Source organism: Neofelis nebulosa, chromosome 11 (genome assembly GCF_028018385.1).
Source record: "Neofelis nebulosa isolate mNeoNeb1 chromosome 11, mNeoNeb1.pri, whole genome shotgun sequence".
NCBI classification, from domain to species: Eukaryota; Metazoa; Chordata; class Mammalia; order Carnivora; family Felidae; genus Neofelis; species Neofelis nebulosa.
Window position 1 is genome coordinate 1022084 of NC_080792.1, and position 26549 is coordinate 1048632.

The 26549-nt window shown below is 45.0% G+C and overlaps 1 protein-coding gene across 10 annotated transcripts in view; it reads right to left on the minus strand.

Moving 5' to 3' along the window:
* Nucleotides 1–26237, minus strand: part of ATP9B (ATPase phospholipid transporting 9B (putative)) — a 254172-nt gene extending 227935 nt beyond the window's left edge. For 5 of the 10 annotated variants that reach the window (XM_058691764.1, XM_058691768.1, XM_058691766.1 and 2 more), the window contains exons 1-2: nt 26085–26236; nt 5007–5183 (exon numbers count right to left, since the gene is read on the minus strand). In XM_058691764.1, the coding sequence (XP_058547747.1) occupies nt 5007–5183; nt 26085–26200 (293 nt within the window). In that variant the 5' untranslated portion in view covers nt 26201–26236. Of the gene's footprint in view, nt 1–5006; nt 5184–26084 lie in introns of all 10 variants that reach the window. The other 5 variants (XM_058691769.1, XM_058691763.1, XM_058691762.1 and 2 more) reach the window with 3 other exon arrangements.
* Nucleotides 26238–26549: the final 312 nt, after the last annotated feature.

The window sequence follows — 26549 nt, forward strand, 5'->3', positions numbered from 1 at the left end:
GGGCACTTGGGTGGCTCAGTCGGTTGGGTGTCTGACTTCAGCTCAGGTCATGATCTGTGGTTCATGAGTTCAAGTCCCACATAGGGTTCTGTGCTGACAGCTCAGAGCCTAGAGCCTGGAGCCTGTTTCAGATTCTGTGTCTCCCTCTCTCTCCGCCCCTCCCCCACTTGCACTCTGTCTCTCTCTGTCTGTCTCTCTGTCTCTCTCAAAAGTAAATAAACGTTTGGGGTGCCTGGGTGACTCAGTCGGTTGAGCGTCTGACTTCGGCCCAGGTCATGAGCTTGCGGTTCGTGGGTTTGGGCCCTGCGTTGGGCTCTGTGCTTACAGTTCAGAGCCTGGAGCCTGTTTCAGATCCTGTGTCTCCCTCTGTCTCTGCCCCTCCCCTGCTCATGTTTGTCTCTCTCTTTCTCTCTCTCTCTCTCTCAAAATAAAATAAAATAAAATAAAATAAAATAAAATAAAATAAAATAAAATAAAATAAAATAAAAATAAACATTAAAAAAAACTTTAAGGGGCACGTGGGTGGCCGAATTAAGTGTCTGACTTAGGCTCAGGTCATGATCTCGCGGTTTGTGGGTTGGAGCCCTACAGTTCAGAGCCTGGAGCCTGCTTCAGATTCTGTGTCTCCCTCTCTTTGTCCCTCCCCATCTTGTGCTCTCTCTCTCTCTCAAAAGTAAATGAATAAACATTAAAAGAAATTAAAAACCAAAAGATTTTAAAAATAATAAATAAAATTTAAAATACACGAAGAACTCTCAAAACTCAACAGAAATAAAACAAAACCAAGAAGAAAAAGGAATAGACCTAAAGAAACACTTACTGAACAAGATATGACAATGGCAAGTAAGATAATCTCGCTAGTCATTTAGAAAACGCAAACAAAGACCACAGTGAGCCGTCACCACACACATATTTCAGCAACCAAAATAAAAACAGTGACAACAAATGTTGACATGGAGACACTGAATCTCGCACACACTGCTGGTGGGAATGTAAAATGGCACAACCAGTCTGAGAAATATAAATAGTCCAGCGGTTTCTTAGAAAACTAAACACATACCTAGGATGCGGCCCAGCAATTGTGCTCGTGCACGTTTATCCCAGAGAAATGAAAACACGTCCACACACAAAACACCTGCACTTGATGGTTCACAGCAGCTTTACTGGTAACGTCCAAACACTTGAAACAATCTCCATGTTCTGCACAGCAAGTGGTCAAACATTCATCCATCCCACGGAACGCCAGCCGGCAATAAAAAGGAACACGCCGTCGTCGATACACCCCACAACTTGAATGGATCTCGAGGGCGCTGTGCTGACCGAACAGGCCAATCTCCAGAAATCACACACCGAATGGTTTCAGTTATAGAACACTCTCAAAACTAAACGTACAGAGCTAGAGAACAGACTAGTGGTTGCCAGAGGCCAGGGACTGGGGCAGGGGAGGGAACAGGACCCGAAAAGGCAGCACACCGGAGACAGCTGTGGCGACGGGACGGGTCTGCGTCGTTACTGCCCTGGCGGCCTTGCGATCCCACATGTGTAGTACAGTGAGTGAAGTACACACGGGTACAGCGCAGCCGGCTTCCCGTCTGACGCCACACTACAGGGATGTAAGATGCAACCCCTGGGGGGACTGGGTGGGGGCGGGTGGGACCCTCTTTACTATCTTTGCAATTTACTGTGAAGCTATCATTATTTCAAAAGAAAAGATTTTTTTTTAATAAAACAAAGAAAGAAAATTATACACGATGCAAATACAAATCAAAGAAAGCTGGTACTGACAGAGGGAGGGAGGGAGGGAGGGAGGGAGGGAGGGAGGGAGGGAGGGAGGGAGGGAGGGAAAGAGACAAATCAAGAAACAGACTCTTCATAATAGAGAGTCATCTGATGGTCACCAGGGGTGGGGGTGGGGCATGAAACAGGTGATGCAGATTAAGGAGCGCACTCGTCACGATGAGCACAGGGTGATGTGTGGAACTGTTGAATTACCACATTGTACACCTGAAACGAATCTAACACTGTAAATTAACTGGAATTAAAATTAAAAAATAAAAATAAAAATGGTATCATTGTACTGAAGTCAGACATACGCACGCATAGAAGAAATACCAGCAGAGACAAAGACCAAACCAACGCAAGTTAGTAATCCCACGCTTGCATCATCTAACGGCATACTCTAAAATATATGAAGCAAAACTGACATCATTTAAAGCAGGAGACACACCCTCAACGATGTTGAGAGATCCACCCAAGCTTCTCGTAACTGATAAACAAGCAAACTTCGGGAATACAGAGGACTCGACCAAGACAATCAGCTCTTACAACTCACTGACATACAGAGCAACACACACAACAACTAAAAAAATTTGTATTATTTTTCAAATACACACAGAAAATTAACTAACGTTGTCCATATATGATGAATCATAAAGCAAGTTTCAACACATTACAAAGACTGAAATTAAAAAAATCATAAGTACGTTCTCCAGCCACAGTGGAATTAAGACAACAGTCAATTACAAAAAGATAATTAGGAAACTTCCCAACTGTTTGGAAATTAAGCAGAATGGTTCTAAATTGCATCGATGGAAGCAGAAATGACAAGGAAAATCGTTATATATTTTTAACTAAATGATAATGAAAATACCATGTGTCAAAACTTAAATGCATTTATTTTTAAAACAGAAAAAACTGCAATGCTCATCTTAGGAAGCTAGAAAAAGAACAGCAAATTAAACTCAAAGTATGAGAAAAAATGAAGGGAAGACAGAAATCAATGAAACAGGAAGCAAACAGCCTACGTTCACAGTGTCTCTCCTACAGTGCTTCGCAGAGAATATTTTACCTGAATCTAACAGCAAGGAAACTTCAGACAAACCCAAATTTGAAACATACAAAATACCTGATCCGCAGTCTCAAAAATATCAACACAATGAAAGACCAACCGCGAGGACGGTTCCGGATTAACGGACCCTGCACAGACATGCCACCGAACAGCCACACCAGCCCAGAGAAGAAGCGCACGACGGAGGACGGGATGGGGACAGCAGGTGGAAGGCACGGCACCGACACGACATCTGAACACGGCGACCGCGTGACGGAGGGAGGAAAATACCCTTCTCCTACGAAATGCACGACGAAGTACTCGGACGTAGAGAAAGGAACGTAGAAGCAACCTAGTCCGAACGACTCGGAAAACAACGGTAAGATGTGAAGAGAATGGTAGGGTAAACATGGCAGAAGCTTAAAAATTCGTGAACTTGGGCAAAAGGCATAGAGGAATTCTCTGTACAATTCTTGCAACTTTTCTAGAAGTTAGGATTTATTTCAAGATCAAAGTTTACAATTTCAAAAGCAAAGATACCACCAGATGTTTGGCTCTTTGAAAAAAAGAAAACTGATAATCTTCTATCAAGATTACTAGGAAAAAGGGAGAGACAAATTGACAATATCATGAATTGAAAAAATGTGACGTCCCTACAAAGCCTCATTCATCGTACATCGCAGGAATTTATATATTTGAAAAAAGATAAATCCCTTGAAAAGCACAAAGCATCACAACTGACACGAGAAAAACAAAACAAATCTGCACAGCTCTGCAATTGCTAAAGAAATTAACTCTAGAATTAGTAGGTGCCCACAGAGAACACTCTAGGAATACGGGCTATTCAACCTAGAAAATGCGACACAAGTCAGCGACTTCTAAAACCTTGTTTGGCCGTGAAATTCCTTCTTCGTATGAAAAGCTTACAAGAGGTAAGAAAGAAAAAGACAGACACCAAGTGGAAGTGGAAAGGGGGGTGGATAAGCCTAAATCCTGCCCGGGCTCACTTCCTGACTCGACACTGCCCACCTCTTTGAGGGACTCCTTGGAGTCCCTGGGAGCCCACGGAACACTGTTTGAAGACCACTGCATGAGCTGACACTGAAATCAAATCAGCTGTAAAAACAGCTTTCTGTAAGGGGCGTCTGGGTGGCTCAGTGGGTGGAGCGTCCGACTTCGGCTCAGGTCATGATCTCACGGCTGGTGAGCTCGAGCCCCGCGTCGGGCTCTGTGCTGACAACTCAGAGCCTGGAGCATCTTCAGATTCTGTGTCTTCTCTCTTATTCTGTCCCTCCCCCCACTCACACTGTTTCTCTCTGTCTCTCAAAAATAAATAAACATTAAATTTTTTTTTTTTTTAAAACATCTTTCTGCAAACTTCTAATGGGATAAAGAGGATGATAAGTAAGATATCTTTCTACAATTATGTATATTCTTTTTACGGGGAAAGGGACAGAAGTTCATGACCGTAAGAAAGGCTCTGACCACAAGCCTTGAACAGAAAGCCTAAAGAAGCTGTAACTTCTTAGACACACACTGCTCAAGTGATGTTGGCATTGGCCAGCCGTAATCTTGCCCTGCCAGTCCCCAGGGCTGGAGGACAGTCAGTGGCAAAAGTGTCCTACACACAGAGTGTGGTTTCACACACCAGGCCCTAAAGTCAAAGGTGAGCAGACTTAATGCAGTTTACGTCAACCACAAGCGAACCTGTTTAAAGTATAAGCAGTCCTTGCCTTCATCTCCTTCGGGTTAAATTAACAGAAGAATCTTACTCCAAGCCAAAGCATTCCAGTCAAATAACGCACACAGGCGGCTACGGTGTGAATACATTGCATTTTACGGGCCCATATCCGCCTTTTTGGACACAGGATAACCACAGACGAAGACAAGGGAACTTAGCTATAAATGCTGATATGGTCACCAGAACTGATTCTACCATGCGTTAATTACAAAACCGCTAATTTTCTCCATCCTCTAAGCATTAAAACGACCCATAAAAAAAGTGAATTTGGCTTTCCGGCCCCTTCTGGTTCTAATGGCTATCACTCTCCATGACGTCATTTCGTTTAGACTGTCTTCTTTAGTTTGATACGAAAATAAACGTTAGAAGCTAAGCTTTTAAACGTCTGAACTCTGTAACCCCGGTGCCCAGGACACTAGGCAGCAACAGATAGCACACCTCGTACAGAGGAGCTTCCAGCCTCCACAGACAAACCGCTCCAGTCCTCTCCTTCGTCGTGCGGTCCTCGCTCGTGGTAGCGTGTGGTAATCACTCTCGTCATTCTCAAAGCCTTCTTCAGACATCATTAGTGGCATTTCGTCCAGGTGGGCGGACTCATCTTCCAGCTGGTACCTGCTAAAAGGTAAGAGCAGAGTGCTGAGGCAGGCCACGCAGGCTTCCGTCACGGTGAGGGGATCATGTAGGACCCGAGCTGGTCCAACTTTACTGACCACGCTTTTCTGTACTCCTCAAACTAAGCTGTCTGCAGCGCAGGCAAACCATTATAAATAACGGATGCGACTTTCCTTTGCAAAAATCTTACCTAGCCAGGGTAAGCAGAAACGGAAGAGGCTCCCCAAGGAAGCCGCCGTGACCGTGCTGTGAGGGGAGCCCCCCACGGTCATCAGGGTGAACGGTCAGCTCGACGGTACCACCCACTCACGGTGTTCAATTCAGGAATATAAAAAAGTCCATCATCTAAAACACTACTATTAGCAAAAAATGTATATGTCCGGGTCACATCTCCATACTGTTCCAGACTGAAAGGATATAAAATCTGACCAACTTTACACTCATCAATCAAAGTCATGGAAGTGACTTTTGACCTACGCAGGTGTCTTACGGTCAAGGCAGGAACCTGGTGCCCCTGGTTTGTTGTCAGACTTGACACACACAGCAAGAATACTATGTCCCACTTATACTTATTCTCTCTAATTCTCTTTTCTAAAACTTTCTATTCAGTTAAATTTCCTTCCTAGCCAGCATCCCTTTCAGAGTCCAACAATCCTCTTCTGATTCCAAAAACAGGCAGCCTACCGTCAAAGGTCCATTTTATCTTTCCTAAATCACGGACACATTTGTCTTCAACAAATAAAAGCTTACCTTGAGAACCAACAATTTGTTAGAAAGTGTAACGCAGAGTCAACAAATGCTATCTTATTTAATGTTACCTCAAGCCTTCTTGGTAGGCGTTACCCCAATTTCAAAAATAAGAGAGGAGACTTCTGTGTTCCTGTGAGATAATGGCAGTTGCTGAAACTGAAAAAGTCCACAGACTTTACAGAAGACAAATAAAACCAACCCAAACTCACAACCACGGCCTCAGTGAGAGCCAGACGATACTACAATCTACTTAAAGACAACAGCAAACCTGTAACAGGACGAAGGCAAAGAAAATCAGACAAAGCGTATCGCAACCAAACTACTCAAAGCAAAGATAAAGGAAAAATTCTTGGAAGCAGCCGGAGAAAAAGGACTCATTACGTCTAGAAGAACATTAGCTCCAACACCCACGAACATCTCGTGGAGACAGACGGAGGCCAGGACTCCACGTCTAAGTGTTGAAACAGAAGCAGGCTCAACCCAGAATTCTACCTCCAGCAAAAAGATCCTCCAGGAACGAAGGCAAAACAAAAACATTCTCAGATGAAGGATAAAACTCGGAGGATTCGTCACCATCACAGCTAGGACAAAAGAATGCTAAAGAAAGTTTCAAGATAAGAAAACGATACAAACAGGAAACTTACAATTTCGAGAATGAAAAGCAACACAAAATTCTTTAAAACGTGTATGATGATGGGAAATGACAGTTATAACATCATCCGGTGAAGGCTTCAGCATAAAATATGTGAACAGACATCACAGTCATACTGTAAGAAGTGGGCAGTTCCACAGTCTACATTAAGTGTAAAATACTAACAGTGAAAAGTTAGCTATGTATATACTGCAATCCGTACAGTGGGACATCTCAACAGCAGTACCATTAACATTTGGGGTCATAGAATTCTCTGCTGATAGAACAGTCATGTACACTGTGGAATGTTCAACAGCATCCGTGGACTCTACGCATTTGATGCCCGTGGGAGCACCCCCCTAGTCGCAACAATAAAAAGGTTTCCAGACGTTGCCAAATGTTGCCTGGAAGACAAACATCACTATCTACAAAATAATAATAAAACATTTTATTTTTTTTTAATGTTCACTGCAAGAGAATAGCTGGTTATTTTATTATTCCTTTATCGAAGTAGCTTAACAAAATCCACCTATAATTTAAAATTATACCACAACGTTTTTCTCTGTGATTTCCAACTTCATATTGGATGTGCTGATGTGTATAATTTTTTAGTTCATTTTGTAAATTTACATCCAAGTTAGCATAGAATGCAACCATGATCTCAGTAGTAGATTCCTTAATGCCCCTTACCCATTTAGCCCATCCCCCTCCACAACCCCTCCAGTAACCTGTTTGTTCTCCATATTTAAGAGTCTCTTATATTTTGTCCCTGTTTTTATATCATTTTTGCTTCCCTTCCCTTATGTTCATCTGTCTCTTAAGGTCCTCATATGAGTGAAGTCATATGATATTTGTGTTTCTCTAATTTCACTTAGCATAACACCCTCTGGTTCCATCCACGTAGTTGCAAATGGCAAGATTTCATTCTTTTTGATTGCCAAGTAATACTCCAGTGTGTGTGTGTGTGCATGTGTGTGTATAACATCTTCTTTATCCATTCATCCAGCGATGGACACTTGGGCTCTTTCCATACTTTGGCTATTGTTGACAGTGCTGCTATAAACATTGGGGTGCATGCGCCCCTTCGAAACAGCATACCTGTATCCCTTGGGTAAATACCTAGTAGTGTAATTGCTGGGTCATAGGATAGTTCTAATTTTAATTTTTTGAGGAACCTCCATACTGTTTTCCAGAGTGGCTGCACTAGTCTGCATTCCCACCAGCAGCGCAAAAGAGATCCTCTTTCTCTGCATCCTCGCCAACATCTGTTGTTGCCTGAGTTACCAAATTTAGCCATTCTGACTGGTGTGAGGTAGTATCTCATTGTGGTTTTAATTTGTATTTTTCTGATGATGAGTGATGCTGAGCATTTTCTCATGTGTTAGTTGGCCACCTGGATGTCTTCTTTGGAGAAGTGTCTATTCATGTCTTTTGCCCATTTCTTCACTGGATTATTTGTTTTTTGGGTGTTGAGTTTGATAAGTTCTTTATAGATTTTGGGTACTAACCCTTTACCTGATATGTCATTCGCAAATATCTTCTCCCATTCTGTCGGTTGTCTTTTAGTTTTGCTGATTGTTTCCTTCGCTGTGCAGAAGCTTTTTATTTTGATAAGTTCCCAACAGTTCACGTTTGCTTTTGTTTTCCTTGCCTCCAGAGACGTGTTGAGTAAGTTGCTACGGCCCAGATCAAAAAGGTTTTTCCCTGCTTTCTCCTCGAGGATTTTGATGGCTTCCTCTCTTACATTTAGGTCGTTCATCCATTTTAAGTTTATTTTTGTGGATGGTGTAAGAAAGTGGTCCACGTTCGTTCTTCTGCATGTCACTGTCCAGTTTTCCCACCACCACTTGCTGAAGAGACAGACTGTCTTTATTCCATTGAATATTCTTTCCTGCCTCATCAAAATTAGTTGGCCATTTGTCTGTGGGTCCATTTCTGGGTTCTCTATTCTGTTCCATTGATCTGAGTGTCGTTCAACGGAACAGGTAGGAAACCTTTTAAATATAATGGCACATAATGTTGAAAGATTAAAAGTAAAAAGACAGAAAAGGATACGATGCAAACCCTCTTTCAAAGGAAGAAAAGTAGCTATTGTACTTTAAAACAAAGAAGACATCAAAAAAATAAAATGGAAGAACCGCCCAGGATAAAGAAGGACATTACATAATGACAAAAGATCAAATCCCCAATAAGCTCCAGCAATCCTGAGTGTGCACACACTTACCACCAGTTTCAAAGTACACGAAGTATGAAGGACATAAGCAAAAGGAGGAACAGACAAATCCTCAGTACTGCCCTAAGGTTTCCAAACTCCTCTCTCGGTTACTGACAGAAGAAATGGAACATCAGAAAGGACATAAAGATGTGGCCAACACCACCAGCGTACCTGCCCTTACTGGCATTTACGGAACACTCTGCCCTACACAGCAGAATATACTCCTCAAGTGCTCAATGAGCACTCACTCCCACGGACCACATCTTGGGCCCCAATACAAACTAATACATGTAAGAGAACTGAAATGAGACAAAGTATGTTCTCTCACCGTAAAGAAATTTCTTTTAAAAATCAATGACAGAAACGTATCTGGGAAATCCACAAATACTTGGGGGGTAAAAAGCAGAACAGTCCACGGTGCTGGAGAAGCATCCACAAATTCCTCGCAACCGGAATGGAAACTCGGGAACTGCAGAAAGTTCTAGAGATCTCCACCCTAACCTGGACTCACCCTCCGAACCGCTCACCACCGGCAACCTGACACCTGCCTGCTGACGCGATACAACACGAAGCAGACCCAGCATTCCCCCAACACATTTACTGTATTTAATCAGTCTCCAGAGCAGTGGTTCTCAAAGCGCAGTCGCCACGCCAACAGCATCAGCATCACACGGGGTTGCGTCAGGACCAGAAATTCCCGGACCACCACCAGACACGGGAAACTTCCACAAGTAGCCTACAGCTGGCGTCAGGAGTGCTCACACTCTGCTGTTTGAGAAGCACTGTTCCGGGGCTAATTTCACGTGACAAGAAGTACACAAAACCAAGAGCACTGCCCAACTCCAGGAGGTGCTAGTCCAGACACAGGACGCACTACAAAACACCAGCCTGGACTCCTCAAAACCACCATGTTCTAGAAGCACATGACGGTGATGGCTATACAACCCTGGGGGTATACCAAATGCCACTGAATTCTGCACTTTAAAATGGTGAATGATATGTTGTGCATTGTACCAGTTTGGGAGAAAAGAAATTATTGAGACAACAGAAGATACTTGAAATGAGCTGCAGATGCCCTATCAGGAGTTATGTTAATTTCCTTGGCTGTGACAACAGTGTTGTGGCTCTAGAATCCAGCCTGTCATGGGGAGGCCCGTGCTAAGGGCCCTACCTGCAGAGCACTGAGAACAGGTCAGTGTAGACAGAAAGCCAACGAGGCATAACGTTCACTGTTGTTCAATCTATGTAGAAGAACGTTCTTTTAATGTTTCTATATGTTTAAAAGCCATCATAATGAGCGACTGGGGAAAATGTACTCAAGGAAAAAATATTTAAGACCCAAACTGACGTCCGAGTGTCGTTTCTGTGGTTTCTTGGATCCAGGTTTCGCCATCTGTCTTCCCACCATCATGTCCAAGAACTGTCGTGCCCTGGACGCTGTCCTCTGTACCATCGTTACTATCTTCATTCTCTAGACTGCTTGTGACTCTCCAACGTTCTGGAATGAAGGCTTTCACAAGAATGACAAGTTTGAGCGCTACTCCAGATAATTGGGAACATCCAGCAACAGTGCAATTATTTCCGTTCTGCTCTAAATGTTATTAAAACACATCTTCTACAGCGTGTAACATGCTTCGCATGTGCAAAATGAGCTCTCTTTTTAGCAGTGCTTCAGGGAACTTTGTGCATGTGGACGTTCTCACACCTGCACGTGTGTGCGCAGGCAGGCATGCAGTGATGGTGCCGGGCGCTACTCTGCCTACCAGCATTCAGTGCAAAGGTCAGAAGGCAAAATATTCCAGAAGCCTCGACCTTCAGGAAACTTTATTCTTGCAATAGGTGCCCAGCTGTCAAGAATCCAAGCACAAGTGGAATTCAATGACGGAAAAGATGTCCTTAGACTACAAGGCCAATGCTAACCTGCAACCTAAGCTTCTTGTGCCATCTTTTTAACATCTGGTAACTAGAAAATAATCCAGCAAGCAGACTGCTGAGTTACAGGTTACTGATTTATTCCCTACTGTTGGACAGAGAAGACAGGACTTCCCACTAAATAATGTTTCAGTGAAAATATCTGTGCACAGAACTCTCTCCCCATTTTTACGTGAATTCTTTCAAAGATTCCCTGAGCCGTATAATTGTCCCATAAAGTCACAAGCTCTAGAACACGTGAAATGTAATTGCCAATTGCAATTTAAACTCCTACCACTAGGAGTGCTAGAACAGTACCAAAAACACTGGAAGCAATTTTACCTCAAGCTCATCAGACTGGGGCTGAATACATGTGACACTTCACTTAAATAAGGGGCAGAAAATGACATCTTGTCCTGGCAGTGATTTGCTTCTGCCATCACACGGGGTCCTACACGACTACTTACAAACGATGGCTAAGGCTGCCCCCCATCAGTGTAGCTGGGCCCATCTTGCGTGTGCCCGCTCTGCGGTGCTCCCCGTGGCCACCGCTCAGTAGCCCTGGTGGCTTGGGCCTCCTCACGTAAGTGCTGGGCTGCAGAAGCACCTCTTCAGCGGCCAGGGACTCGCCGTGCCTCTTCAGCCAGTGTCACCAGGACCATGAGTGCGTTCGTTAGTGACGGGGTCACAAAAAAGGTAGGTTCCCCGTGGTCTGCCCGAACTTATTTGCGCCCGTAAACCCTGCTATTTTCAGCGAGCACTTCGACCACCGCGGGGTTCTGCGGGGCCGTACAGAACACAACCACAGAAATGGCAACACTCGCTACTGAAGGGCCCACCTCCGCACACGGATCTGTAAGACCTTCTCAACATGTGGGGGCAATTTGAAGCAAGAAAACAAGACGTTACCCTCCACCCGCATGGACCGGGCCTCTCCGCAGGGCCTATACGGGGGAGGCAGCCTGCCGACAGCCTGCGGGAGCCGTGGGAGACCAGACGGCCCTGGCCGACCCAAGCGGGAAGGAAGAAATCTGTTGAAAGCCACTATACTTGTGATCGTTTTACCACAGCGACGGAACGAATGCCACTGCAGAGCAGCCAATGACGGGATTTTGTTCCCTCTGTGCCCTGAGGCTCTCATCGCTCCTGCTCTCCGCATAGCCTCGGGGAGCGCAGGGCGGCAGAGTCCCCGCAGCCCGCAGCCCCGCTGTGGCTCTCCCAGGCGCACGGGCACCCAGCACAGAGACGTCAAGTGTCACAGGGAACCCACACTCGGCGCCTGGCACATGTGGAGACCGCTGGCCCTCGTACCGTAAAACAGAGTAAGACTAAGTAGACGATGAGCGGACCCTCAGCAAACACTAGACGCCGAGATGTTTCTCCTCCTCCCACGACAATTAAATGTCACAAATAAAAACCATGGGACGTCTGAAAATACTGGAGAACGAAGAGCACATCAGACTGAGTACCCAAGGAAGGTCACCTCCCCGAATCATTACAGGAACACGAACAAACGCTCTGCAAGCCAGCTGGCCATGCTGAGCACCCACACGGGATGGTCAGCAACAGACGCGGCCTCCGACTCAAGGGGCTCACGCGCACCAACCGGTAAATCTACAAGGACGGCAGCGGCAGCTGAGGAGACGGTCACCTGGCACCGGGAGGGTGACTGAGCGGGGGCCGCAGGGGCGTGAGGGATGACCGCGGCACGCCGGAAGGTCGCACGGCCAGCACAGCGCTCGGGAAGGACTGCCGGCCACTCGAGCTGGGCACGACCGTCTGTCACGAGTGCGGAACTGGAGTCGGTCAGAGAGAGCAGGTGCCTCCAGGTAACTGCAGCTGTTACTCCCGCCAGAGCTCCGGGCGGTCTGCTGCGCGAGGCAGGCAGAACACCCCAAACACCCGGCTTCCGAAAGAGGAGACACAGACGTACGCACGTAAAAGGGTAAAAAGTTTCCTGTAAAGACAGAAGATCAAATACACGGTCTCCTTTCAGCACCTAGGTTTTCAAAGCCTGAGCCTGAATGGAAAACAAGAGGTACCAACAAGGTGCAGGAAGCTAGAAAGCACACGGGTGGGCGGTGAACACGCAGGTCCAAGGAAGCAGGCGTCTACACCCAGTGGCAAGGAAACAGGAGAGCCGAGCTGCTGGAACCTCAGGGTCCCTGCGGGGCGGGGCTGACACCGCTGGGGCCTCCAAAGTGGGTCTGAGGAGAGGTAACCGTAGGAAGTGATCCAGGAAGTGATCGGAGAAACATCTGGATCCTCAGATTACCCCCTTCCCCCTACAGATCGAAGACACCTACCCTCTGGGGAGGGGAGTCAGAAGAGAAAGCAGAGGGGAGGCTGTGCTGAAACTGAAGACTGAGTGAAGGAGAGCAAACGAGCGAGCCAGCCCGCCCGCCCTCCAGGCTGCCCAGGTAGGAATTCAAGGTTGAGAGGAGGGGAAAGGAAAGGAGGAGAAATCAGCAGCCAGCATTTACCCGATGCTGTCAGGCATCAGTCTAACGCACTTCACCCATATTCACTTAACTCCTAGTTTTAGACAATTAATACCGGAAATTTTTACTATAAAAAGCAAAGTAACTCAAATGTCCAAGACAAATGTGCTCTATCCACATAATGTGGTATTATTCAGCCTTAAGAAAAGGACATTGCGACGCGTGCTACAACATGAAGCTTCAAAACATTCTGCTCAGTGAAAGGAGCCACACCCAAAAGACCAGCCTCCAAGGACTCCAGACCCACAAGATGATCAGAGCAGTGGACTTCGCAGACAGAGGCACAGGAGGGTTCCGGGGGCTGGGGCGGCGGGGACCGTGTTCAAGGGCTGGAGAGCTTCAGTTTGGGGGGGGGGGGGGGTGGCGGTGACTGGCTCCTTTCAAAGGGAGCGGCGCTGGAAAACAAAGGAGGTGTGGGGACCGGGAGACACAGCACAGGTCTCCGAAAGACCCAGAAGGGGCTGCAGAGCCCTGAGGGCCCTGGACTGGAGGGGGCAAGGCCAGGGAGGGACACTGCGAGCCAGGCAAGCCAAGGGGAGGGACTTCCACTTTAATTTTCGGAAGAAAATTTTCAACCTAGGAAAAAATTTTGTTTTCAAAAAGAACTTTTGAAAAGTGCAAATTAAAACAATTGAAAAAACTAATTCTTAACACTTAGCATTCCTAACAATCTTGGATAACCAGGCACTCGATGGCTGGTCGGTGTGAACAACTTCTCTGGAGAACTCTTTGTGAAAATGCATCGAAAGCCTTTTTTTGTGTGTGATGTGAGTAAACTTTAACCACAGATGTGAGTAAACTTTAAATATCTGAAAACATGAAAAACGAATACAAGATTTATCTACAAAGATGACCATTACTGTGCTGTGCTGCTTAAAAGTACACCCAAGAAGCACGGGAAAACTTTAATATCGGTGATTAAGCCTGGTTAAACACATCCGGAAGGCCGCTTGCTGAAGGTCAAGGGCACAGTGGGGAGAGGCAGCAGCACCTGCCGCCCCACCCCCCACCCCCAGCCTCACCAAGCAGCAAAGCAGCAAGCACAGAACATCCCCACAACAAGGGACTGGTCACTTGAGATACGCAGGCAAAAGCCCAGGTCATCTGTGAAGCAGCAGGCCTAAAACAGGGCCAGTAGGTTTCCTCCGAAAAATTCCTTGTTTTCTTATTTTCTGCATAAGAGCCCTTCTTTTAAAACAGTCGACTAGAAAATGAATATTTATACATAATGCAATTAAAATTCAAAACGCCACTTAAATATATTATAATATAGTATACAAAATGAGATTTTTCGTCTTTTTCATTAGGTTCCTTCCGCGATTGTGTTGCATTTTAGCAAAAGTCACAATCTTATCAAGTTTAATGCTAGAAAAGTAGTACAATGAGTCTGAAAGATAATGGATATAAGCAACATCATGTTTAGTAACCTCCACTTCAGAAATGGAGCCTTTGAACTGGCAAGCAATTTATTCCATTTCCAAAGCAATTTTCCTATTGTATTGAAAATTTTACCTCAGTATTTAAAAACAATAAGACGATGAATAATGGATTTTTTCAGAGACAGGATAAGCAGAAAATCTTAAGTGTCTTTGTTGCCTAGTGTCATACACACTTAATTGGTTTGTCACTCAAGAAAAATCAACGTTTCCAGCAATTAAGTATAATTCTGGAAACATATTTTTAAAACGAGTAAAAACAAAGTGAACAAAGACGACAGAACAGATGATACCAAACCCACGAGGACTGCCACACTAAGAGGTGGAGACAGCTATCTGAGCTGCTGCCAAAGGTTTACAAAAATTAGGAACTTTCAACAAAACACTCAAGGGCTGGAAGGCACGTAATTTGCATGAATCTAAGGAAAAGGAAAAGTAGGTCAATACAATAACTAGCTTAAACTCACATTAAGCATCTAACAGCCTTATTGTTTCCATTTTGATGAGAAACATTTCTGAGAAGCCAACTGCTAGTAAAGGGAGAAACCATTAAAATACGCCTAATGCTGAAACCTTCTGGAAGAAAAATAGACACTGCCCCCTCTGCCTACATGTTAATAAAGTAGGAAAAACAAAGCAGCAAAGGGCTATAAAGAAACGTCTTTTTCCTTCATCAAATACAACTTCCAAGTTCAAGTGTCACTGATGAGTCATTAATATGCAGCAAAAGTGTATGAAGTACTGAGAAATTGGGACTTTTCCAGTCTTCCCTTCCTACACTAGCGGAGGAGGTAAACAGTGGAATAGTTTAAAAAAAAAAAAAAAAAAAGGAAAGGAACAGTGCCCAAGAAGCAAGCCGTGACCTTGGCAACAGAACAAGCAAGGACAAGGGCCTGCTGGTCCCTCAAGCCAAGAGACGCCCCTCACATGAACTACACACACAGTCACCTCGGAGCTACCGATCCCTGTTCCAAGATGTTCTATAAGAGACCGAATACCAACTTCTTGACGTAAGAAATTACACAGATGCTATACATAAATTGAAACAAACTTCTAAATTAGAGTTAATGCTACAATACCCAATATTAAGCAAATGCCAATCTAGAAATTTAAAGATAAGTGGGCCAGTTGGCTCAGGACACATACTCAGTCCCCTCCAACTGTGACCTTCACAATCATCAACTCTTATCTTCATGCTAATACTGTCAACTGCAGAAAATTCAACCGAAATATTCCTGTCCTGGCAGATTTAAAGAACTTCATAAACTTGGTGAGCTACAGACCCTTAAGAATATGTATGTGTCTGATCCAAGGAGGCCTGGGCACTTTGACAAATGCTATCTTCAGAGTCATTCTGTACTTCAAAAAACCTTTTCAGTTGTAAATTGTCACAGAAAAGGAGAAGTTTCATCTTTACAACTCGTAAGATATTTTTTAGATCATCATCACAGTTGTAAAATTTGTAAGATTCAGAGAAAACTGTGTATAGACACTCAGAATGGGAAAACTAGCATTAAAAAAATTTGTGTTGCCTCTATCAAGAAACATGCTAATATTTTAGAGATAATCAGACAATAGCCATCTGTTCTCAGCATGAATCTCTTTTCAAACACTAAAGTTTAACTATTATAATACCGCAAATGGCTCTAGGCAGGGCCAAAAGCCACACTGCAAAGAGAAGCAAGGAAAGGGTACTAACAGACATGGATAAACAAAATAATGTCCAATGTTATTCATTCTTCATTCAACTGTAAAGATAAGGTGAATAACACAGGTACCATTTAAGAGACAGAAATACAAATATCAAATTAACAAATTTAAAAGTTACCTTACTTTTACCCAACTACACATAACACAAGAAGGAATAGATGCTTCACATTAGTTTACCAAAAAAATGATCTTAACAAGTGATCGCATTCCTAGTGAACTGTTGAATACTACATGTGGGAGACAGCATTTCATTCACCTACTAACATACTGAAAAGACAAAACAAAACAAAAACAACCAAGAACATCCTCACACATGTTAAACCACACTCAAAGCACATCTAATTTTTCCCCTTGAAATTTTCATAAAATATAAACCTCAGGATGAAAAATTCTATACAAGTTTTAACGATTTGCCATCACTATATTTCAAGTATATTGTGTCCTAAACTGGTCTGATTATAATGAAATAAAAGTTATTTCACTCCAAAGAAAACCTGAGAACTTTTAAAATACTTTAGTACAATTCCTTATACATTGTGAGCACAAAATTATATTTTTATATGGTCAGAGAAAGAGGCTTTTAAAGCTCACAGAGCAAGAAAAGCCTGTATCAAAGCGGTTTTTCTTTTTTTTTTTTTTAATTGTTTTTATTAGTTTTATTTTTGAGAGGCAGAGAGAGACAGAGCACGAGTCGGGGAGGGGCAGAGAGAGAAGGAGACACAGAATCCGGACCAGGCTCCAGGCTCTGAGCTGTCAGCACAGAGCCGGATGCAGGGCCCAAACCCACGAACCGTGAGATCATGACCTGAGCTGAAGTCTAATGCTCAACCGACCGAGCCACCCGGGCACCCCCCAAAGCTGTTTTTCTAACAACTAATTAGCTTTCTATTGCCTATGTGGAGGAAAAAAACCTCATAATATTAACTTTTGTTCTTGGAAATGTAAGACTGCATTTACACTTTTCATTTTTAAACTATTTTTTAGATTTTATTATTTAATCTAAAATTTATATCATTTTTAGACTGTACTATTTAATCTAAAATTTACATTATAGATCATATAATTTTTTAGCTGCATCCTAATACGCAGCACACATATTTCCCAAAACAGAAATACTAGACAAACCTTAAACTATCTACCAATTCTGAAGTATGAAATTAGTGATTTGTTATATATTAGGTCAAAAGTACACTTAAAAACGGTTAGTTTTGTTAAATATAGTTTGCTGCAATAACAAAATCTATAGCAGGGTGCCTGGCTAGCTCAGTAGGAGTGTGGGACTCTTGATCTCAGGATCGTTGAGTTTGAGCCCCAAATGAAATGTAGAGATTACTTAAATAAAACTTACCAAAAAAAGAAGAGAGAAGAAAGAAAATCTAGAGATGAAGTGGGATGGCAGCTACAGCGTGCCAGGTTTCTTTCCGAGGTGACAAAAATGCTCAACACTGACTGCAGTGATGGCTGACTTATCTGTGAATACACTAAAACACAGAATTTTACCCTTTTTTAAGTTTATTTTGAGAGAGAAAGGGCACACACACCTTCCGGGGAGGGGCAAAGAGAGAGAGGAGAGAGTCCCAAGCAGGCTCCGCAATGTCGGCACAGAGCCCAACATGGGGCTCAATCCCACGAACCGTGAGATCATGACCTGAGCCAAAACCAAGAGTCGGACGCTTAACCAACTGAGCTACCCAGGCGCCCCTGAATTTTACACTTGAAGTGGGAGACCTGTATGGTATGTGAACTGTATCTGAAAAGCTATTAATGAATGAAAAATAAGTAAGAATGACTTTAAAATACAAGGAGGAAAGACAAAAACAAAAACAAAAAACAAAGGAAAATTACTCCTTCCTTTCAGTTCCAGAGCAAGACTGAGCAGAGCCCTTCCCAACTCCCCAACAGACATAGCTACAAGCTGGAGATGACACACACAGACAGGTGAGGGGGAGGAGGAGGCAGACCAGGAGGGACCTCACACCCCAGGAGCGACACAGCGGGAGCTCCCAATGCTGTGTACAAGAGAGTCAGCAGCCAGAAAACAATCTCGGGCACACACCTAAGACAGCCCCAAGAAAAGCCTGGTCCCTCCTGCCCATCTCTCCCACTGTCACAGCACATGACAGGACAAGCTGGAACCCAGAGGTAAAGGACCCTCAGGAGACACTGGAGGAGGCCACAAGGTGTAATAAACAGGCACTCCTCCCCTCCCCAGACAAGGAGACACCAGCAGAGCCCAGTGGGACGCCTCAGACCCCACCCATCTCTGCCCAGCGGTAAAGGGACACCCGGTTTTCACCCCATGAGGCAGCTGTAAGGCAACATGGCCTCATCCCACCTCCCCGCCCCTCAGTCCTGGGGTCAGAGGAGGCCTCATAGAACAGAAGATCCAGAGCCTCATAGCATAATACCCAAAATGTCTAGGATACAATCAAAAAACACTCATACTGGGGGTTCTGGGGGGCTCAATTGGTTAGGCGTCTAACTTTGGCTCAGGTCACGATCCCACAGTTCGTGGGTTCAATCCCCGCGTCAGGGTCTGTGCTGACAACTCAGAGCCTGGAGCCTGCTTCCGATTCTGTGTCTCCCTCTCTCTCTGCCCCTCCCCGACTCTTGCTCTGTCTCCCTCTAATAAATAAAAAAATTAAAAAAAAAAAAAAAAAAAAACATACTTGATGCAAATGAAAACCAACAGCTATTTCAGCAAAGGATACCAACATGAAGAAGAATCAAATGGAAATTCTGAAACTACACATACAGTAACAGAGATCTAAAACCCTAACGGATAGGGTTCAGGAGCAGAATGGAAGCGACAAAGGAAAAACCAATGAACTTTCTTTAAGTGAACAACAAAAACCACCCAATGTAAGCAGAAAATGGACTTAAAACAAAAGAGCAGAAAACTCAGGACCATATGAGACAAGAAAAGATCTCCAAAGTTGTCTCCAGAGAGAGTATCAGAAGACACGAAAGAGGGTGGGGCTCAAAAGTACACAAAAAATGGCTGAAAACTTCTAACTTGACCAAAGATATAAACACGCAGATTCAATATGCTATGTGAACTCCAAACGATATAGACCCGAAGAAATCTATGCAAAGACCCATAATGGTGAAACTACTGAAAAATCAAGACAAGAAAAAAGCTTGACAGCAGTAAGAAGTGACGTATTGGGCGCCTGGGTGGCGCAGTCGGTTAAGCGTCCGACTTCAGCCAGGTCACGATCTCGCGGTCCGTGAGTTCGAGCCCCGCGTCAGGCTCTGGGCTGATGGCTCGGAGCCTGGAGCCTGTTTCCGATTCTGTGTCTCCCTCTCTCTCTGCCCCTCCCCCGTTCATGCTCTGTCTCTCTCTCTGTCCCAAAAATAAAAAAAAATTAAAAAAATAAAAAAAAATAAAAAAAAAGAAGTGACGTATTACCCACAGGAAAAGAAACATCCAAATGACATCGGATTTCTCATCAGAAATCATGGAGGCTGAAAAGAAGCAACATAACATTTTTCAAGTGCTAAAAAAAAATACAAAAAACCTGTCAACCCCAAATTGTATATCTGGTAAAATTACCCTTCACGAATGAAGGAGAAAGACCTCCTAAGATGAAAGAAAATTAAGAGAATTTGTTTTGAGCACACCTACATTAAAGACTAGCAAGGAATTCTTAAAACAGAAATAATAAAATAAATTCAAGAATTTCAGAAAATAAGAGAATAACAGAAATAGCAAAAACATGGGTCAATACGACAGGCATTCCTTCTTTTGATTCTTCTAAATTATGCTTGAGCAATAAAGCAAAAGTTAGAACACTGATGTGTGATTCTAGTTACACGAAAGGGAAATATTTACATACTTCTACGTATATAAAATTTATACGTCATTTTACCGCAGAGACGAGTAAAGGGATGTCGTGAGGTAAGGATTCTACACTTCACTAACACAGATAAAATATCAACCCCAGAACACTGTGATGAGTCACGTATGGATAATGAAACACCAGAACTACCACCAAATAGTATCTATACAAAGAGATACAGTGAAAACCACCACAGGTAAATCAAAATGGAATTCTAAAAAATGTTCAAGTAACCCACAGGAAAACAGGAAAAAGAAAACAAAGAAACAAAAACACAGAAAACAAAAAGGAAAATGGCAGATATCAGCCCTAACTTATCAATCATGACAGTGAACATAAATGTTCTAAATACGTCAAGCGTAAGACAGACATGGGCAGCGTGGATAAGAAGTAGAATCCCACCATATGCTGACGACAAGAAACTCACCTCAAACGTAAGTAGGCTGGAAGTAAAATAATGGAAAATTATATGCCAAGCAAACATTAATCAAAAAAAAGCCTGGGGCATCCAGGTGGCTCAGTCAGTTACACATCCAACTTGGTTTCGGCTCAGGTCACGATCTCAAGGTCTGTGGGTTTAAGCCCCACATCGGGATCTGTGCGGACAGCACAGAGCTTGCTTGGGATTCTCTGTCGTCTTCTCTCTCTGCCCCTCCCCTGCTCTCTCTCTCAAAATAAATACACAAACTTAAAAAAAAATTTTTTTCAAAGGAGGAAAAGTCTCCAATCAATAATCGAAACTCCCACCCTAAGAAACAGGAATGAGATAAGAAAAATAAACCTAAAGCAATGAAAAGGAAGGAAAAAGTAAGACACAGATTAATGAAATAGAAAACTACAAAAAAATAAGTAAAATAAAAGATGGCTCTCGGAAAAGATCACATCTCTAGCAAGACTAACCCACAAAGAGGAGTGAAGCCCAAACCACCACCATCTGAATGAAACCACCTCAAAGCCAGCAAGAGAACATGGCCAACAACTCTGTACACACAAACACGGTGACTTTTCTGGAAGGGACCAATTCCTCAAAGGGCACAATCACAACTCACCCAACGTGACACGGCTCACGTGAACAGCCTAGAAACTGAGTCTGTAAATTGAAACACCCAGGAAAGCAATTTGCAGGCCCAGATGGTTTCACTGGGAAATTCTACCAAACGTCTAAAGAAGTCAACACCAAGTCTATACGATGTCTTCCAGAAAGTAGAAGAGAAGGGAACATTTCCCAACTCATAAGGCCAGGCGTCAGGGGTAAAATCTGACCGCCGCTGCACCCACATCTACCGTCAAGCGCAATCTGTGCCGTGAGGGGAGCAGGGGACCACAGGAGCCAGCAGGGCGTTTAATTCTATCCCGGCTGGGGTGGAGATACGCAAGGCCTCACAAGAAAGTAACTGGAGGTGCTGACAAAGTCAGGAAGGAACACAGGCACTGAAATATGGAGATTTTCAACGCCAGCAGAAACAGCCGCAAGAGTCCGAAATAACTGCCTCGGGGGTGAGGGGTGAGGGGTGAGGGGTGAGGGAAGGAGAAGGGAGTAAGCAGAGCACAGAGCCACAGCACCTTCTTCTGGGCGTTTTGCCACTTAGCTTTTCCACTGCACACACATTCCCGGGACAAAACGCAACCAAACTTCACAAAATAATGTAAAAGCACAAGTTCCGGTTAAGACCCATCTCTCCCTGCTCCCCTACCAAGTCCACACATAAACCTTGGAAATAAAGCAAGAGCCAACCAAAGGAGTGCTCTGGAAGATGGTAAAAAGGCAGCAGTAAAGAGGAAGCGAGCTGGGCTGCTCTGGAACAGAGGACCGGAGAAACAACACAGGGGCAGGACGTCTTACACGCGCCCACCCGACAGAAGGAAGGACCTAGGCCTGGTGTTCCCTAACTCCCAACCAGGCAACAAAAGGCAGCCCAGGAGGGTTATTCCTCCCCTGGAGAGAGTCCACCACCAGCAGCAAGAGATCACCAAGTGCCTGTGGGAAATGGCCCTAAGACTCCCCTGTCCTATCAGGGGACACTGGTGCATCTGGGCAGCACCAGTTAGAGGAACCCTAGAGGCCTCAAAAGCCCCCCTGTGCCCACGAGCCTCAGGTTCCCCTCTCTCACCAGGACAACCAGGCAGCACCAACTGCAATCTCGCTTCAGAAGCAGCCAGTCCAGGAAGCCTGAATCCACCCCCCTCCTGTGCCACCAGAGACCAGAGCGGCGGGGGGCACCAGCAGGAAGGATCTGGCCTCAGGGGTGCTCAGACTCTTCTAACCAGAGGCCCCAGAACCGCCAGCAGGCACACACAGAACAGGTACAACCACAACCACCGCCCAGCCAACAAAGCCTCCTGGTCACAAGGCCTGACACTTCCTTCTCTTACAAACAGACGCTGGGTCTGGGGAAATCCCTTCTTCCTCTCAGCAGCATAAGCAGAGAGGATAAGAGTCCCAGTAGGACCACGTAAAGCAAGGACACCAAAAATCACAGCACAAAATTAAACTGTCATTGGAATCACAGCCCATAAATGTAGGCTGGGACCTATAGGCTAAATCTAAACAGGCTGATCACCTGCTAAAGTAAAAGATACAACAGGACCCACGTATAACCAAACATTAACAGCCAGAATGTCCGGGATAAAATCAAAACCCATCAGTCATACGAGAACCAAAACACTCACAGTGGGACTTACAAAAGGCAACACACACCTAAGCCGAGGCTAGCTCAGATACTGGAATTAGGTGACCACCATTTTAAGCAGCATACAGAAAAACACTTCAACAATCAATTACGAACTCTCTTGAAACAAATAGAAACTATAAAACTGAACAATACAACAGCGAAAGTACAACACTGCTGGATGGGATCAATAGAAGAGTGAAGACTACAGAGGACAGAATTGGGGAATTTGAGAACAAATCAATAGAATGCACACAATCTGAACACAGAAAAAAGAAACTGGGGGGAAAACAGCCCAGGGAACACTAACAAATGTCCAACATTTGTATCATCTGAGTACCAGCAGGAGAGAGAGGAGATGGGGGAACCAAAGAGAGAGTACACGAGAAACTGACGGCTAGAAACTCCCTAACTTTGGTGAAACAAACCCCAACAGATTAAGAATGCTTAACTAAGTACCAACCAAGATAAACTCAAAGTCCACAAGATACATCACAGTTGAACTTGTAAAAATGAGAGACAAATAAAAACTTGAATGCAGTCAGACACAAACAACACACTGGCCATAGGGATCCCAATTCGAGTGGCAGTGAACTTCTGCAGAAGTCATGAAGTGTAGCCGGACATGTAACAAGAGTTTTCAAGTGGTGAGAAAAAACTGTCAACCAGGAATTCTATATCCAATAAATCTACCCTTCAGGAATGAAGCGTTAGTGAAAACATTCTAAGATGAAAGACGTTTCAAGATTGGCTATACTAAGTTTCTCAAATAGAATGGATTGGGGGGAAAAAGAGAATCCTGGAACACCAGGAAGGAAATGAGCAAAATAGCATGAATAATAACAGAATGACCAAAAACATGGGTACGTACAATGAACTATCCTTATAATCCTGAGTTTTATAAATTGTATTTGATGATTTAAACAAAAAGTGTAGGGGCGCCTGGGTGGCTCAGTCGGTTAAGCATCCGACTTCGGCTAAGATCATGATCTCGCGGTCCGTGAGTTCGAGCCCTGCGTAAGGCTCTGTGCTGACAGCTCGGAGCCTGGAGCCTGTTTCAGATTCTGTGTCTCCCTCTCTCTCTGACCCTCCCCCGTTCATGCTGTCTCTCCCTGTCTCAAAAATAAATAAACGTTAAAAAAATATATATAAAAAAATAAACAAAAAGTATAACACCTTCTGATATGAGTTAAAGGGGGGGGGGGGGTGGAAATGGGTAAAGGGACCAAAATGCAAGCAAGGTTTACACACTTCACTCCATGGAGTAAAATCCTAATACCAACATACCATGGTGGTAAGTCCCTGTGTATGTATACTGCAATACCCAACAGAGCGAACACAGTAACATACAAGGACCCACACTCAAAAACACTGGGGAGATATCCAAGAAAAGCTCAAGTAACCTAAAGGAGGGCAAGAAGAGAAACAGAAGGGGAATGAGAATCAGGAGAAACAGAAAACAGACAATAAAATAGCACCTGAGCTCTAAGGTAGCAATTAACTTAAAGGTAAAGGGTTTAAATACAACAATCCAAAGACAGAGACTGAGAGTGCTTAGTGGCAGACCACGATCCAACAAAGAATTTGAAACTCACTTCAAATTCAACTTAGGTTGAAAGCGAACACGATGCAAACATTAAACCACGATATGGCAGAAGTAAATTTCAGAGCAAAGAAAATTACCAGAGACAAAGAATATGTTGTAATAAAAGAAACAATCCACCAGAAGACGAAGGGATCCTAAATATCTACGTACCAAAAACGGAGATGCAAACCATGATGGAAATCGATTGTGAAATAAGCAGGATATTTCCAAATAATGATCTTCTAAAACCGACCACTTGGAGAATTACTAATGCGATTACTCTCATAGGTAATATGAGGGAGGAAAGGAGAAATGGTACAAACACCAGACACAGGCACCTTACAGCCCTGTAACTCTCGGCAGTCCTGTAAGAGCCAGTGTCCCCGCTTTTACATCCCAGGAAATGGGGGTTCCGTTTAAGTAAGATCAAACAGCAAGTAAGTCAATGAACCAAGATTCAATTCAGCTCTGTAACATTATAATACACGTTCTTCGACTGTATGTCATAGCCTTTCAAACAGCCTGCAACAAAAACTACCTTAAAACTAGAATCCTGAAGCAACTAGATATTGAAATATGCAGTTTTCTTCCTCTTATGTATTAAAAGTTAATTGCTTCTAAAATTCCTCAGGAATAAAATTTCCATTTACTGTACAGAACAGTATTTCTTCTTTCCACTCCTTTTTCTAATAACTCTACCATTTATTAAATGCAGTGTTCTGGGGCGCCTGGGTGGCGCAGTCGGTTAAGCGTCCGACTTCAGCCAGGTCACGATCTCACGGTCCGTGAGTTCGAGCCCCGCGTCGGGCTCTGGGCTGATGGCTCGGAGCCTGGAGCCTGCTTCCGGTTCTGTGTCTCCCTCTCTCTCTGCCCCTCCCCCGTTCATGCTCTGTCTCTCTCTGTCCCAAAAATAAATTAAAAAAAAAAAAAAAAAAAAACGTTGAAAAAAAAATAATAAATGCAGTGTTCTTCTCTTTAGGTAAGAAATAAATATGAGCTAAAACCAACTAGGGTATGAGACCTCCATTGTAAAATGAAAGGTGGGTAGGTTTTCAGTCTAGCCTAAACTGTGGTCCCCATTAACCAACTTAGCCTTCCGAACTTCCGTTTCCCATTGCTACAAGCAAAAATTCTTGTCAACAAAAAATACTTTGTAAACCCATGATTAAGTAAAAAGTGTAGTCTGCAAATAAAACGAAACGTCCCACATTTGTGAGAATAGTGCTTGCCCGTGAAGGTACATATTTGTGACGCTAAGTACAAGTTACAGGAGTCACGTCCACAATCTCTCCAGTAACGCCCGGAGGTTCGAACACCGGAGCGTCCGCGTGACTTCCCGCCGGCGCAGCTGAGAGCGCAGCAACGGCACGGGGGGGACTCGTCTCCGTCTGCGATGGGCGCCAGGGCACCCGGGGTCGGGACAGAGGGCCTGACAGCGCATCCCGGAGCCCCCCCCCCCCACCGGGTGGCCGCCCTCCCAGAGTCCCGGCGTGCCGGAGTCGGAAGCACTGTGCGCGGCCTGCGGGTGCGCGGACAGACCGGCTGGGGAGTCGGGGACCGGCCGCACCTGCAGGGGGACCCCACCCGGGCAGGGAGCGGGAGGGGGGAGGGCGGGGGAGCGCCACGGCGAGCGGGAGGTCCGCCCCGTCGTTACCTGCTGGGCCACTCGGCCCCCGACCCGGGCCCCGCCGCGCTGTAGTAGGCCGCGCGTTTGCGGTGGGCCGCGGCCGCCGCGCTGCGCACCGGGTACAGAGGGATCTGGTCCGCCATGCTCCGGCCGCCACCTTCCCGCCCCTCCCCGGCCCCACCTCAACTCGCTGCCTCTCCCCGCCCTCTGCGCTCAGCTCCAACCCGGCCGAGGCACCGCCCGCTCGTCTCTCCCCGCCCCCAGCGCGTCGGGGCCCGATAGCGTCACCGCGCGTCGGGGCCGGATGACGACGGCGTGCGGCGAAGGCAGGAGGCGGCGGCGCCCGGAGGTCCGGGCGCGCGTCCCGGCCTGATGACGTCACCGCGCGGCGCGGGAGCGAGCGGAGGCGGTGGCGCCCCGAGACTCCGCCCCCCCCCCCCCCCCCGCCTGCGCGCGCCGTGTCCGTTGGCGTCACCGCGCGACCGGCGCGCC